This window comes from Entelurus aequoreus, linkage group LG10 (assembly GCF_033978785.1).
Source record: "Entelurus aequoreus isolate RoL-2023_Sb linkage group LG10, RoL_Eaeq_v1.1, whole genome shotgun sequence".
Taxonomy (NCBI): Eukaryota; Metazoa; Chordata; class Actinopteri; order Syngnathiformes; family Syngnathidae; genus Entelurus; species Entelurus aequoreus.
The window spans coordinates 27,573,064-27,588,364 of NC_084740.1; the positions used below are offsets into that span (position 1 = coordinate 27,573,064).

At 37.6% G+C, this 15,301-nt stretch overlaps 3 protein-coding genes across 4 annotated transcripts in view; 1 reads left to right on the plus strand and 2 right to left on the minus strand.

Moving 5' to 3' along the window:
* Nucleotides 1–5,523, minus strand: part of sgcg (sarcoglycan, gamma) — a 45,301-nt gene extending 39,778 nt beyond the window's left edge. The window contains exon 1 of one of the 2 annotated variants that reach the window (XM_062060472.1): nucleotides 5,356–5,523. The gene's annotated coding sequence lies outside the window, so the exon portion shown is untranslated. The remainder of the gene's footprint in view (nucleotides 1–5,355) is intronic. The other variant, XM_062060473.1, reaches the window with a different exon arrangement.
* A 1,410-nt stretch (nucleotides 5,524–6,933) lies between these two features.
* Nucleotides 6,934–12,134, minus strand: rps25 (ribosomal protein S25). Its single transcript, XM_062060477.1, has 5 exons — nucleotides 12,060–12,134; nucleotides 10,564–10,653; nucleotides 9,566–9,749; nucleotides 7,073–7,171; nucleotides 6,934–6,999 (listed from the first exon to the last, which is right to left on the minus strand). The coding sequence occupies exons 1-4, from the start codon at nucleotides 12,060–12,062 to the stop codon at nucleotides 7,077–7,079; spliced, it is 372 nt and encodes a 123-aa protein (XP_061916461.1). The 5' UTR covers nucleotides 12,063–12,134; the 3' UTR covers nucleotides 6,934–6,999; nucleotides 7,073–7,076.
* A 167-nt stretch (nucleotides 12,135–12,301) lies between these two features.
* On the plus strand, nucleotides 12,302–15,258 carry trappc4 (trafficking protein particle complex subunit 4). Its single transcript, XM_062060476.1, has 5 exons — nucleotides 12,302–12,533; nucleotides 14,414–14,588; nucleotides 14,662–14,765; nucleotides 14,830–14,956; nucleotides 15,024–15,258. The coding sequence occupies exons 1-5, from the start codon at nucleotides 12,359–12,361 to the stop codon at nucleotides 15,100–15,102; spliced, it is 660 nt and encodes a 219-aa protein (XP_061916460.1). The 5' UTR covers nucleotides 12,302–12,358; the 3' UTR covers nucleotides 15,103–15,258.
* The last annotated feature ends 43 nt before the right edge of the window (nucleotides 15,259–15,301 follow it).

The window sequence follows — 15,301 nt, forward strand, 5'->3', positions numbered from 1 at the left end:
GACCAAACCAATCAGCACGCGCTGTTCAGAATTGTGGCCACTGATTGACTCAGCCTCAGGCAGTATTACTACATTGGATGAAAAGACTGCAAAAATGACTAAAGGGTGTTAGTACATGTCTAGAGGGCTCTCATAAAGTTGAAACATGTATTTATAAGGTATAAACAATATTTATGTTGTAGTTATGAAAATATTTGATTTATAATTAATGATTCTTAGTTTGCAGAAATTCATTCATCATGGTCATGTCGGGAACCAATTAACAGCGATAAATGAGGGATTACTGTGGCCATAAATGGACATAACATGTCCGCTTGATGCATTAAAGTATTAATAGGGATTACATGTTTTTACTCCCTAGTTGTTACTTTCTTGCTCCTTTCCTTACATTTTATTGTTTGTCACATACTTTAGGTTTGAACACACACACACACACACACACTGCAAATGTGACTCATGGTGCCAGTGGAAAACTTGACGGCTTTTCTTTGCACAAAAGGGAAAGTAGAATGAGTAGAAAGTGTTTTACAGCAGATAAATGATGAAGCCTCCTGAGATGCGGATCAAGCTGATTGCATCAACAACAACAACACCAACAAGAATCAGTTTGCTGACATGAAGGCAGATGGAGCTTCATCTACAACAGCTGGCATCATGGCCTCCAGTCAGCACTTGGACACCATGACAAGAAGCAGAGTGCCAAAGGACTGCAGCAAACGAAACTAAGTTACCCTCTAGTCATTCTTCTGCTTTAGGAAGAAGGCTGCTCACAAAACCTCAGCAAAGGCTGGCAGTTGTGTCTGCTTATACTGGAAGTACACCTGAAACTAAAACTACTCTATCAAGGAGCACACTTTATGAATAATGAAAATATCATACAAAAAATAGTTTTAAAAAATCTTATTTTTTAAAAATAACATAATATTGTGAGATAAATTATTCATATTAATGTTATAAGAATTAAATACAAATCACACGCAAAAATATATAATATTACAAAATTAAGCAATAGGGGATTAAAATAAAAAATTAAAATTCTGGAGGTGAACAGTTATTACTCATCCTTATCCGGGTCACAAATCATTAAAAAAACAGATTATCAGAATAAAGTTGTCATTTTGCCAGAAAAAGTTGAACAATTAAATATGTGGCATTGTTTTTGGATAGGAAAAAAATCATGTTACAGAAATATTGTGTGACTGCATGCAGTAAAGTGCATTTTAATTACACAAATGTTATATGCGTGGCTCAGATGGAGGAGCGGCCCCATATAACAACTTGAGAGTTCCTGGTTAGAATACAGCTTCCGTTATCCTAGACACGTGTCCTTGTGTAAGACATCATCAAAGTGGAGTGAATGAATGACGGGTCTCAGTTCTCACTGGAAAGTGCTTTAAGTGTCTAGAAAAGTTCTATAAAAATGTTATACATTATTTATAATTATTAAGAAGATTCAGAGTTTAAATTGTGCACAAAAAAAGCTCTTATGTCGGGAAAAAAAGGCCTTATTGTACGAAGAAATACATAATAATGAAGGGATACATTCATAATTATGCCTAAAAGGTGGTAATAGTAAGAAAACAAGTTCAAAGGATTTATGTAATAAAGTCACAATTGTGACCAATAGATTCTAATATTATGGGAATGTAGTTGCAATTAACTAAACAAACTATTTCATAAGATTGTGACAATAAAAACACAATTTAAGGAGGAAAAAAAGTAGGGGTGCCTCGATACAACTTTTTTACTTCCAATCGGATACCAATATTGGAGCCTTGATTGTTGTCCGATACTGATATTAACCCCATACGATATCAGCATTAATCATTTATGGCCAATTTTTATTATTTTGTTATGTGGAAAGTTAGAAAAGGCTTGATCAAGTTAAGTTAATCAAGCGGAGAACAAAAATAGGTGTAAAAAAAACCCCACTAACCTAATTATTATCAACCGTCTAGAATGGACTTATAATATCTTTAAGTTGAAGAGGAGTGTTAATTGTTTTTTTGACGACACCTAGTAGCCACAATATTCCATTAAATTTAAGATCATGCGGCAGTTACTTAAATAATACAGACATGTTTGTTGCTGGAAACGTTCTTAATACGTTTCTGCCTCGGAGACTTTGTATGTGTAAGTAATATGCAACTATAATTATTTGATACAAGTGTGGTGCTTTAAATCGCAATATTGTACAATTAAGGACACTTACTACGCTTAGCTGTTGGGTAGCTGTTAGCTCCTAGTAGCCCATAGCCTACCATGTTAGCTATTTGTAAGTGACTTGACAAAAATAGAATAAAAGACCACCTTTGTGTGCGTATTGGAGGACATTTAGATGTTAACTGGCTGGACCGTTTGTACCTGAGATTTTAGATGCAAGCAGATTTAATCAGATTTTTGCTAATATCGGACCGATATCAGATATTATTATTGGATCTAGACACCCCTAAAATATCAGTGTTACAAGAATAAAACTGCACGTTAAGGTAGTTATATAGTTGTAATTTTGAGTAAAAAGTTATATGGATATGTAAAATAATGAAAATAAAGTGTAAATTTTAAGAGAAAAGTCATGATTCTCCAAGAACAAAATAGTCAATTTTATGAAAACTATAGAAGAATGATGATAATAATAAATGCATTAGGATGAAGGAAGGAGCATGTTGTACTTTAAGCCTCATTTTGCCACAAATACAATTCCAGAAGAAAAAGACTTGAGAGAAAAGATGTAAATATTACAAGAGACCACGCCAAGCAGCATGTACAGTCTACCTGCTTCCTTCCAAGACATCATTAGTGGAGTGATGAGTTGATCCAAAGTACAAAACACAGTCAGAAGATGCTTCTTCTACAAGTTGATGATCCGTGTTATAACCAAAGAGCTCATTGTGATCTTAATGAATTTGATCCAATTAGCGGAAATGAACACATTACTTTGAAAGAGTCTACTAACATGACTCTTTCATCCTTCCTTGAACCACAGGCAGCTAACTGTTGCCTAGCAACAAAACAAAAACACTCCCCAAGCAGCCTGGTCAAACTGCGGTGCCAGGAATGCAACATTTTTGGGATACAAGCTGACATTCTCAAGGAAAATCTTTTTCCTCAAGTTCATGCTTTTGTTTTGACGCCTTATTCTTGGAATAATGTTCACAGATTTGATGTAACGTCAACTCTGGTACTTTTTAAAACCACTATATTCTTGTAACATTAGCAGTATATTCTTCTACCACTTTATGCCTACAATTACTTTACTTGTTATTATCATAACAGCCCGACTTTACTTCTGTAACATTTTGACTTTATTCTTATATGATTATTTTTCGTAGCTGTACTACTTATTCTTGTAATATTACATCTTTATTTTTGTAACATTATTACACCATGCTGGTAAGATTTTTAATCATAACCATGCTACTTATTCTTGTAATATTACATTATATCACAACTTAAATGTCAGACCTTTATGATTGTTTAAACAGCAATACCAATTCATTTTCTTACCTTTATAAATTAGTATAGTAACTTTATGGCTTTTCCTCGTGCCATTACTTTATACCCATATATTTTTATATATATTAGATTTGGTTTTTTATTCCCATAACTTTATAACTTAATGGTCATAACAGCACGACTTCATCCTCAATTCATTATAATTTCTTTGCCCTATTTTTTTTTCCTCCTTTACAGCTTCATTATTATACTATTAAAACATTTCCTCCCAAAATTCCGACTTAATTTTGGTAACTAAGACTATTTTCTTTCATATATTATAGTTTCATATCTGAAACTTTGTGACTTGTCATAAGTTAATTGTTAAAAAATAACTATTTTTAACAATACTTAATTTTCATACTAATAGATATTTAGTGTCACAACATCACATTTTTCTTGTAACATTAGAAATGTGCTCTCACAATATTAAGATTTGGTTCTTGGAGCTTATGACTATTCTCAAAACAGCACAACTCTTACTCTTATACTCTCTACAACTTCTCAACTTCATTTTCTTATATTACCACTTGATTTTCATAACGTTATGGCTTTATTCACATGACTGTTTTGGCTGTATTTCCTTTACGTTACGTTTTAATTGTCATAATATTACAATGTATTCTAGTCATTTATCATGTTATTATCATATGATTCAGACTTTTTTTTTTTTGCAAAGAATATGACTTAATTATTTTACTTTAAAGACTTGTTCTCTCTTAAATTATAACATTATTTTTGAAACTTTACAACTTTATTGTCATAACAATACTATTTGATATCACAACCTCAAACCCCAAGACCATTGTCATAACCGTATGGCTGGATAGTCATAAAACCACAATTTAATAGTCATGTCACAATTTCCCAAATACATTGTCATAACCTTACAACTTAATTATCACTATTTTACCTACATTGTGACTTAATAATCATAAAATTACGATTTTATTATTTTATATCATAACTGTCACATCACAACTTAACTGTCATAGCCGAACAGTTTAATTGCTATAACTATCCAACCTATTCACATTACAGTACTTTATTCTCATAAAATTTGCTATTTGGTGTCAAAACATTGAATTATTTTCGTAACATTAAAAATATAATATCACAATATTAGTTTCATTCTTGTAACTTTATGACTATTGTCATTACTCTCAAAGTTTTCTTCTTGTAAAATTACAATATTGTCACAACATCACAACCATACTTTCTATTATTATACAGCACATATTATGACTTGATTCTTATATATTACAGCTTTATTTGAGTAACTATTCCCTCATTGCATACTGTCATTTATATTTTGTGTTTAGGCTGGGAACCTTAGGACTAAATTCTCGTTAAAATTTGCTCATTTATTCTCTCAACACGAAAAAGCTAAAATTTTATATGACCACACATTTATTATTCCTTCATATGGATCAAGCAGAAATAATGGCTGCTCTCCAGCATAAACTGTTATGAGAATGTATTCATTAAATTTGCACGAAAAGGGAACTAAAAAGTCCTGAAAGAACCTCACTGCAAAAAAAAAAAAAAAATCAGGACAAGACCGGACTTCCTGTCTTGCCTGTCCTTTGACTCCACTCTGCTGCCTTTCCTTCTAAAAATAGTATTGTAAAGTACATTTTAACCGAGACACCACACACACTCACTCCAGTAGCTGAACACATGATCAAATATAGTATTACAAACATTAACTAACCATGTTGTGTTGGTTTGAGTTATTCTTTCAATGCTGTCCATGTATGGTCACGTTGTGTCCAGTTACAGCTCAAGGTGTTAAAAAAAAGAGGTCAAAGTTCACACTATAGTTTGGAGAGGAAACTAAACAAGAACAAGAGTACTCACCGACTTTGTTCAATCGCCCTCCTTTCTACACGACAGTGTGTGGACCAAAAGCAGCAGCAGCAGAAGCAGCGGAGGAGATCCTGGCTTGCACACGTCTGACAGCCGCTCAACAGCTGCGGCCCATAAATCCACTCATGCACCCGCCTGACACCAGACGGCGCTCCTACTGCCCCTGCACAAGTCACTCAAAGGGAGGGAGGGGGCGGGATCACAAAACAGTGCACACTAACAAAATAATAACATACAGTATGTGTGTTGACTGATAACAGCTTTCCTGGTGTCACCATGGCGACCTTGCATCTCTTACCCTTGGTGATGGCCACCTCATGTTAGCATGAGCTTCAGTGCTTTAGGTTTTGCACTGTAGATGAAGCCCTGGAACTAAAAACAAATCAGTTACAGTTTTGAACTTTGAATGCACTATATTGACTAAAGTATTGGAACATAAGGGTTTTTAAGGTAGTTGATGGGCTTCTCCCACACCAAACTCATCCAAACATCCCATTTTGTGATTGGATCAGTATTATTGTCACAATTAATTAACATGTACTATAATCCATTGATAACTTCATTTATATATAATTCAGTGGCTCAAAATCTCAACTTCAGAGTAAGCCAATGATCAAATGAGTTCCTTCTCAGCACTGCAGCAGTGATTCTCAGTGTGGCACGATTACCAAAGGTGGTACACAAGCTACATTAAGTGGTACTCAGTAAAACCGTTTTTAAAAATTACAGCACTACTGTACATATGAAATAATTTACCAGTAACAGTTAACTCAAGATTTGCTAGAATTTAATCAAAATTAAATGTTCATTTAAGTTTAACTCCCTTCCTTCCTTTAATACAAGACAATATTTGAGCTAATCAGTGATGTAAGAGGACGTATGGATAGCAGTACTTGCCACGGCAAATGTATTTGCGTGGGACTTGGTATTAAATGCCTTTCTATGTTAAAAAGATGAACTGGTTGAGCAAATAGCATTACATTGGTTTCAGTGGTTGTGAACAGTAGCTGCTCGACATGATGCTGTGCACTGTGCAGTACCCAGACATCGGACTGCATCACATCAGAGCATCTTTTAGCCTCCAGCTAACATGTGACAGAAGATAACTTCATTCTGACGCTCTGTATCAATATCTCATAGTGCCTTCTACGCCTGTGGCTTAAAAAGGATAAATGCAACACAAATGATAAATCTACAAAAAGCACCAAGTTAGAATAGATCCATTTTGAACTGAAAACAAGACCAATAAAAGTCCTAAATGCTGGATTTTGGCATCACATGGCTTGCTGAAAGTGCTTAAGGCTTTTTTATTTGATGCCCAAAACGCCTTTATTACGACACAACGGTAGCTTTGCTTGGTTATTAGTTAGTATGCAGCTGAAATGAGGGTCTTAAAAGAACTGATCTATACTATAGTAACCTGTACGCTGGCAGTACATTACCTTGACTCAATCTTTATGGGAAGGTCAGCGTATTTATTGCATTGATGCATGACTGAGCACAAATGAGACAAGAATCATCAAGCACTTCAAACAACCTTGGGGTGTACAAAGAGACATAAGTCCAGAATTTGTGTTTTCACATTTTATTTACGTTCATTACAAACAGCATACCAAAGGAAACAAACCAGAGAACCTGAGAAAAGGAAAATGTAGTGAGTTGAAGCTTCAGAGGAAGAAAAGGAGGGGTCCATCTTGATTTCTTGTACCTGATTATGCTTTCTCTGCTGCCACCTCCTCATCTCCTCCCTTGGTGTTACGTGTATAGATGAGCTGTGCTCTGTGCTTAGACACCAGCTTGATCATGCCTGCAAAAGCACATAAAATGACTTAAAAATCACATTTAGGAAGAATTAGAAGCAGCAAAATATAAGCTGACAACATGACAATTCCTTTACAACAATGGGTGCGTCTCCCACCTATTGTCCAGTCTCCATTGCTACAAAAGACCAAACAATGTTGCATAGCTGCTGGGCTATGTCAACTGTCATAGGTATGGGTGCACAAAAAAAATAACATTCAGGCAGATGGAAGGGTAAAAGGCCTCCAGCAAAGTAGTGTGTGCATGTATTTTTAAGTACGAGACAGAGCCAATAAAGTGCTGTGGGGAGAGCTTGATGCTGCATGATAATATTGTAGAAAATGAGACCAACGTGCACGCTACCCTAAAATGAATGCAGCTTGCACACTATTACTTTTAAAGTGAACAGCATCCAATTGAACACTAGTCAGCACTGAGGGGGTGCAAAGGTTTAATTTGTTAAACAGGAAACTTGGAGAAGTTCTGCTTTAAAAAGGTAATGCTAGAAACCCCACTGTTTAACAATGAGACAACACACTTCAAACATTTTACTGCTTTAAGTATTTTACAAAGACCAGACAAAATGGCAGCACACCCTAATGAAACACATTCATGCCAAGTTTAATTCAAACTGTCAAACATTGATGCATTTAGGTCTCCCACAAAAACATTGCCTGTACTGATCCTCTGACACATATGCATGTCTGCACTTTGACCTCGCTTTAGTTTTATTTTTCAATTTGTCGCACTTTTATTATTATTTAGCAAATTTTTACTTTTTATTCGACCCCTTTTACCGTATTGCTTTTGCACTATCTTGTTCAGCTCATTCATTGTTCATGTTCTTTGTTTGTTTTTTGCTCTATGCTTTTTTAAACTGTATAGCACTTTGGTTCAATTTAAAAGTTGTCGTAAACGTGCTATATAAATAAAGTTGACTTGACTCAAAGGTACAGTGAAACCTCAATTTACGAAGAGCCCTCCACATCACTTGCTGTGCAGTACACTTGTCACTTCTCAGTAGGGCTGGGCGGTATACCGCTATTATAGTTAATACCGGTATATTTTAGACTGGTATATATTTGAGACAATACCACCATACGGGTATCTTTTGATGTGCCTTTGTTGTGGCCGTTTGCTCTTCTGTGCGCCTGACGGGCGAAGCACAGCGCATCCTCTTTGGCTCACCCCTGCCCCTTGCGTGTTTAAAGAGGCTTCTCTGATGCACTATGATGCAGCGCATGATGTGATGCACATCAAACTTTTAAAAAAAAAAAGGCCCGCGGTACAGACTTTTCGCCTCCAGAGTGATGCATTGCTTTGGTCAGCAAATGCATTTAGCTATTAGCGAGTGACTACAGCTTTACTTACACATACACTAATTTGCTTGAGAACCATGTAGCGACTTCCATTAATCTCATCTGTTTATGTTAACTTCTGTTAGCGAATTAGCACAGCAGCTAACAATAGCTCCTCTCTGCTGCTCGCTCCGTGAGTCAAATGTTTAGTTACAACCTGGTTTAAAAGTGCCTCTACCCATAGCCCGTGCGGACTTAACTACTGTAGTATAGCGGCTCGGTGGCTGAAAAGTAGTTGTAAATTTAACAGCCAGCGGCTTTCACTGCTGTGAGTGAGTAGAAGCTCCATCTATCCCAGCGCACATGCATAAGGCTAACGTATTGATTTTTTTTTACATAATTGCCTTGACATAGTAACAGCTAACTAATTACTTTATAAGAACACATTACTACTTACAACAAAAATAATCTGAGTACTCTCAACACTGGTTATCTCGCCATAAAACACTTGGGCAACTTTAAGCACTTTGCACATTTTTTAAGATACCGGTACATACTGTATACCGGACTAAAAATACAGCAGTATGAATTTTGGTCCATATTGCCCGGCCCTACTTTTCAGTGCTTCAAAGTCTCTGCCTTTTGACAAGTTCTGTCCATTTTGCTGCCACACAATGAGTCCCAAAGAAATTACCTGGAAAAGAGGGATTGCTGTTGGGCTTAAAAAAAAAGAAAGACTATTTGCGATTATATCAATCCCATTGAAAGTATGAAAGAATCGAAGCAGGCTTTCGTACCACAGCAAGTTGTTTAATTGTGATGACACTGGACTTTTCTAGAAAAAGATGCCAAAAATAACTTATATCACAATGGAGAAGGCGAGACACATGCCAATAAATGATCACCTCCTTATCGTCTTTCAGTACACACGTCGGCCCCGCCCCTTCACTAAAATAGGGACTTTTGTCACAGGTGGAACACGTTTTAATTTTTGATGGATAAATTGGCTTCACAATACAATATTTCCTATCTACAAACCCTGTTCAAAAACCAATTAAGTTTGTAAATCATGGGTCCACTGCATAATTAATGTACATGCTCACCTTTAGCAAGCAGTTCCTGCAGGGCATTCCTAGCCAGCGAGCCACGGATCTTCAGCCTCTCAGACACGACAGCGGGTGTGATGAGCTTGTAGTTGGGCACTTCCTTGTACAGTTTTTCATAGGTGGCCTTGTCAAAGAGGACCAGGTTGTTCAGCTTGTCCCTAACCTTTCCCTTGGACCACTTCTGCTCACGAAAATATGTACAGGTCAGTGTTTAGAGAATACAGATACCTACATGAGTACACTAAGGATGTAACGGTAATGATAAAAACGTTAAAACAACAGATGACTAATATTACCAGATAAAATTAAAAGTTATTGAAATACTGTGATTGATAACACTTTGATAGACCTATGTGGGGCAGCTTTGCTCGGATGGGAGAGCGGCCGTGCTAGCAACTTCAGGGTTCCTAGTTTGAATTCCTAGTCACCGATGTTGTGTACCCACCCTGCTTCTATCAGGTTGTGGTTAACACATTGAATGGCAGCTTCCGCCATCAGTGTGTGAATGTGCGGATGGGACTTATAATGCAAAGCACTCTGATATTGTGCAGGCATAGTAAAGCGCTATATAAATACGGACCATTTACAGACGGACTTTAAGCTTGCTAGCTTAAATGCCAACATGAACACAACTGACATTAACGTCCTTCCCCATTCATACCCCAATCTAAACTTGCATCAACACATTACTGTCTTAAATTACTCAAGTACAAGATTCACATTGAACATTAAGGCTATACTGTCTTAACCAAACTGATCAAAATATACACACAAGCACATATTCAACCACTCAAATTAAAATAAAATGACAGAACAATATTTAATGTTTCATCTGCCAGTTAAATATGTGTCTAATTATTTTAGTTATTCAAAAAAACAAGATTTCAGTGTGTGTAAATATCTTGAGCATATTCAACAATATTGCGATAATAACGATAACAGTAATAGGAAATGTTTATACCGTTACATCCTAGTGTACACAAAAGAGACCATACCTTCTTCTTGGCTTTGCCTCCAGATTTGTTGACTGGGTCCTTGTCCTTCTTGGACTTCCCAGCATCCTTTTTCTTGTCTTGCTTGGGAGGCTGGATAATAGAGTAACACTCTTTAGAATAACTATATCATAACTATGAACTATGAGTTATGTTTGATGTGTCATTAAACATGACAACACGGTGAAATATTACGTAGGTGGAAACAGTTGTATAGACAAAAGCATACATATAACTATATAAGGCATATTACAGTTGGTACAAAATGCGGCTGCTAGACTTTTGACAAGAACAAGAAAGTTTGATCATATTACGCCTATACTGGCTCACCTGCACTGGCTTCCTGTGCACTTAAGATGCGACTTCAAGGTTTTACTACTTACGTATAAAATACTAAATGGTCGAGTTCCATCCTATCTTGCTGATTGTATTGTACCATATGTCCCAGCAAGAAATAAGCGTTCAAAGAACTCCGGCTTATTAGTGATTCCCAGAGCCCAAATAAAGTCTGCGGGCTGTAGAGTGTTTTCTATTCGGGCTCCAGTACTCTGGAATGCCCTCCCGGTAACAGTTAAGAGATGCTACCTCAGTAGAAGCATTTAAGTCCCACCTTAAAACTAATTTATATACTCTAGCCTTTAAATAGACCCTCCTTTTAGACCAGTTGATCTGCCGTCTCTTTTCTCCTGCGTGGAGGGGGGGCACAGATTAGGTGACCACAGATGACGTGCTAGCTGTTCAAATTTGGGACCAGGAGTGGACCACTCATGTGCGCATCAGTTGAGGACGTCTCTGCGCTGCTGACTTGTCTCCACCCAAGACGATCACCGGCTGGCCCCACTATGGACTGGACTCTTACACCATTAACTACATCCACTCGACATCCATTGCACCAGTTGCCCATGGGGCGAGGGGGTCCCCACATCTGCAGTCCCCTCCAAGGTTTCTCATTGTATCCCATTGGGTTGAGTTTTTTCTTGCCCTGATGTGGGATCTGAGCCGAGGATGTCATTGTGGCTTCTGCAGCCCTTTGAGACACTTGTGATTTAGGGCTATATAAATAAACTTAGATTGATTAAAGGGACAAGCGGTAGAAAACGGATGGATGTATGATTGATATTCCAATTGAACACAGACTAGGCACATCACTAGCATGCTGAGGCCTTGTGTCTCCCCTGAAGACAAGCTGGGTTTAAAATGTACAAATGGTACAGTTAAATGACATTTTAATATGTTACACCCCAACTAATCAAATTATTAGTCACGACACGAACTGTTTATTTTGGGCTCTTGCTAGCGCAGAGGACCGATAAAGCGTGGCAAAATTAGCACACAAGCTAGCTCGCGTCAACGATCTTGTTAGACGACAATGGACAAGCCATTTTTTTTACTTTAACTGCGGTGTTGATTAATTTGCGGTGCACTCCGACTATCTATTCGTCGTCGGGCATAACACAAACGCGTGAATGTGTACAATTTCACTCGATAGACGTCCTCACCATGTTGCCTTGTCAAGATGTCGGAGCGAAAGGAAGTTGGCCCGTGTGAAAGGCGCTTAGACCACCCCGTATAACCGGAAGTGTCATGGGGTTTATGGGAGATTGAGTTCTTTGTCATGTTTCAGTTTTTAAATCTGCAGTATCATATTTTATTATTTTGTTTGACGAACATCAGCCAGGCACTCAACTCGGTAAAAACATTGTTGTATTAAATACAATAAATAAAAAGACAGCGTTTTTACACGTGTTGCCGTCACGTGACCACTGCGGTCAGCTGACGCGCTGGAGACGTCGCAAAGATGGTGATCTTCAGTGTGTATGTTGTCAACAAGGCCGGGGGATTAATTTACCAATATGACAACTACGTGCCGAGGTCGGAGGCCGAGAAGACGTTTAGTTACCCTTTAGACTTGGTGCTCAAACATCACGACGAGAAGGTGATCGTGTCGTTCGGACAGAGGGACGGCATCAGAGGTAGTGCATTTTAGACGTTAGCATGTTAGCATGTCAATGTGGTCACAGTATGTTAAAGTATATGCATTATTTGGGAATTAATGGTTTGTCTTGCGACTGAATTAAATATACAGTGGTAAATATTGGCTTCATACCGCCAGAATTAGAAGTATTGATTAGAGCTGCACGATTTTAAGGAAAAAACCTAATTGCGACCCCCCCCCCCCCTCTAAAATCGCGATTGCGATTCGAGATTTTTATATTGTATACATAAATAAAAATGCATATAACTGCGAAAATAACTAGTGAAGAAAGTCATGTTACTTTTAGACTGCCAGTCAACATATTCTTGTCTCAAGGTGCCACACATTAGAGCAGGCCTGGGCAAATATTTTGACTCGGCGGCCAAATTTAGAGAAAAAAAATGTGTCTGGGGGCCAGTATATCTATTTTTAGGAGCATTAATACAAAACCTCCCAATAATGTCTGATGGAAAGCTAAAAACGTTATGACAGACCGCCTTAAAAAACGGAATGGAATTGTAAAAATGTTTTACTGACTGAGACACCCAGAAAGTACATGACAATAATGTGGGATTTACAATATTAACTATGAACGATAAAACACTGAATACTGACAACATATGAACGTCACACCCCCTCTTGCTCGACATTTACAATCAAGCGAAACGCCCAAAAATGCAACAAACACAGCAAAATATGTAAAGGGTATAAAAAAAACCACCTACCATCTGATATATCACTAAGCTTTAGAACTTTTTGTAAAAATCTCCTTCCGCGTCTGTTCCTGACACCCGCATTTCAGGCTGGTTGCTCTGGAAACACTGGAAACGCTCCGCACCCACACTGCTTGGTACCTGGTCTGAGCTGCTGTGACTTAATTACCATAGTTACAAGAACAAGATGCAAAAGCGCAGATTCTAACCATTGAAATACTGTGTATAGTTCAAGACTTACGGTCATTTGAAAATATTACTGCACATCACAATGGCAGCTACAGTTTCCATCCAGATTGAAAAGCTTAACGGGCCGCATGCATTAGAGCAATATGCAATAATTTACTCTAAAAAATGTTTGGCTTTATGCAGACAGACACAGCTTGTGTCAACATCATGCTCTTTAACTAAATAAATAATCCATAAAAACTATACAGTGTTAACATTGTTATGTAATCATACTATATAATAATAAAGCAGGTAACCATTTAAAAGGATATTCACTTTTATTTCTCATTACTGCCAAATTGTTTACCATTGTCCTGTAATAAGAAGGTAAATAACATTATCCTAAATAAATAAACAAAAAAATAAAATGGACTCCCATTTTTGTTAGTAAACAATTAAAATAAATATTGAACATCGTAAAGTCAATTTTTTCCCAGTTGAAAAAATGAGGTTGGACGTTTTGTTTATTGTCATCATGTAATCACATCCTTTCTTGTTCGTCCGTGTTGATGGGCATATATCGCCCATCCAATCTGAAGCTAAAATAATACCATAGCGGGACGTTTGGCTTTGAAATCATATTTTTTTTCCTGCTAATTTATGTTACTTTGTGGAACTTCTCATTAGGGAGTCCCAAGACTCACTGTCTGTGCTTCCTGTGTGTGTAAAGCTGACGCCCCGCTCTCCAACCCAGTGACACGAAGATTGTGGATGGCTGAAAAGAGGGCTCACTGCGTTCAGTTAATTTTACTGTTCAATAAACACCCGTAAGGACAAACAAACGCGAGGCTCAACAATTCTGATAGGCCAACATGTCTGTCACTCAAATGCCAGTGACGGCAGAGAAGGAAAAAACGAATAATAATAATCGCACTAATTAAAACCTCAATGTCGATTAATTTAGCAGCCATAGTATTAATGTAATGTCACCTCCTAGTGGGCCATGCAGTGCTGTCCATCAATGGCATTGATGTGGTGGGAAAGAGCACAGCAGATGGGAAGGACATCCTGGAATACTTGAAAGATCCTGCAAACTATCCGGTGTCGATCCGATTCGGACGAGCCCGGCTGAGCTCCAATGAAAAACTGATGCTGGCGTCTATGTTCCACTCGTAGGTAGAACTATATTCAACTTTATCTGAACTTTATTTCTTCCACTAGTGTGCCATCTTCGCTTTCTCCCAGGTTGTTTGCTATCGGATCACAGCTATCGCCTGAAGTCGGCAGCTCAGGGATCGAGATGCTTGAAACAGATGTCTTCAAGTTGCACTGCTTCCAGACTCTTACAGGTGTTGGATGGAACCAACATCTAACATAGGTTGACTTCAATGTTAAACTTCATCGTCTTTGCAGGAATAAAGTTCATAGTGCTGGCAGACCCTCGACAAGCAGGCATTGACGCTCTGCTGAGGAAAGTCTATGAGATCTACGCAGATTTTGCCCTCAAAAATCCATTCTACTCTCTAGAGATGCCAATCAGGTAAACACATTTATGTTTTTAGGTTTGCTTCAGTTACTCATTTAAAATGTAATGTCCTCCTCCTCAGATGTGAACTGTTTGATCAGAACCTGAAGGGCGCACTAGAAGTTGCAGAGAAGGCAGGAAACTTTGGAGCCGGCTCTTAAGAGGAAAGCAAAACATGAATTGTTACTTTTGCTACTGGTGTATAAATGATGGTTGTTTGCATTTTGTGTGGAGCATGCAAAGACCATGTTGTAAATACTTCCAATGCCTTGTTTTGTAAATATGTGAATAAACCCACATGTATTTCAAGTGTGGTGGTTGATTGTGTTCAAGCTCATAAGAACACTGAAAATGACAGAA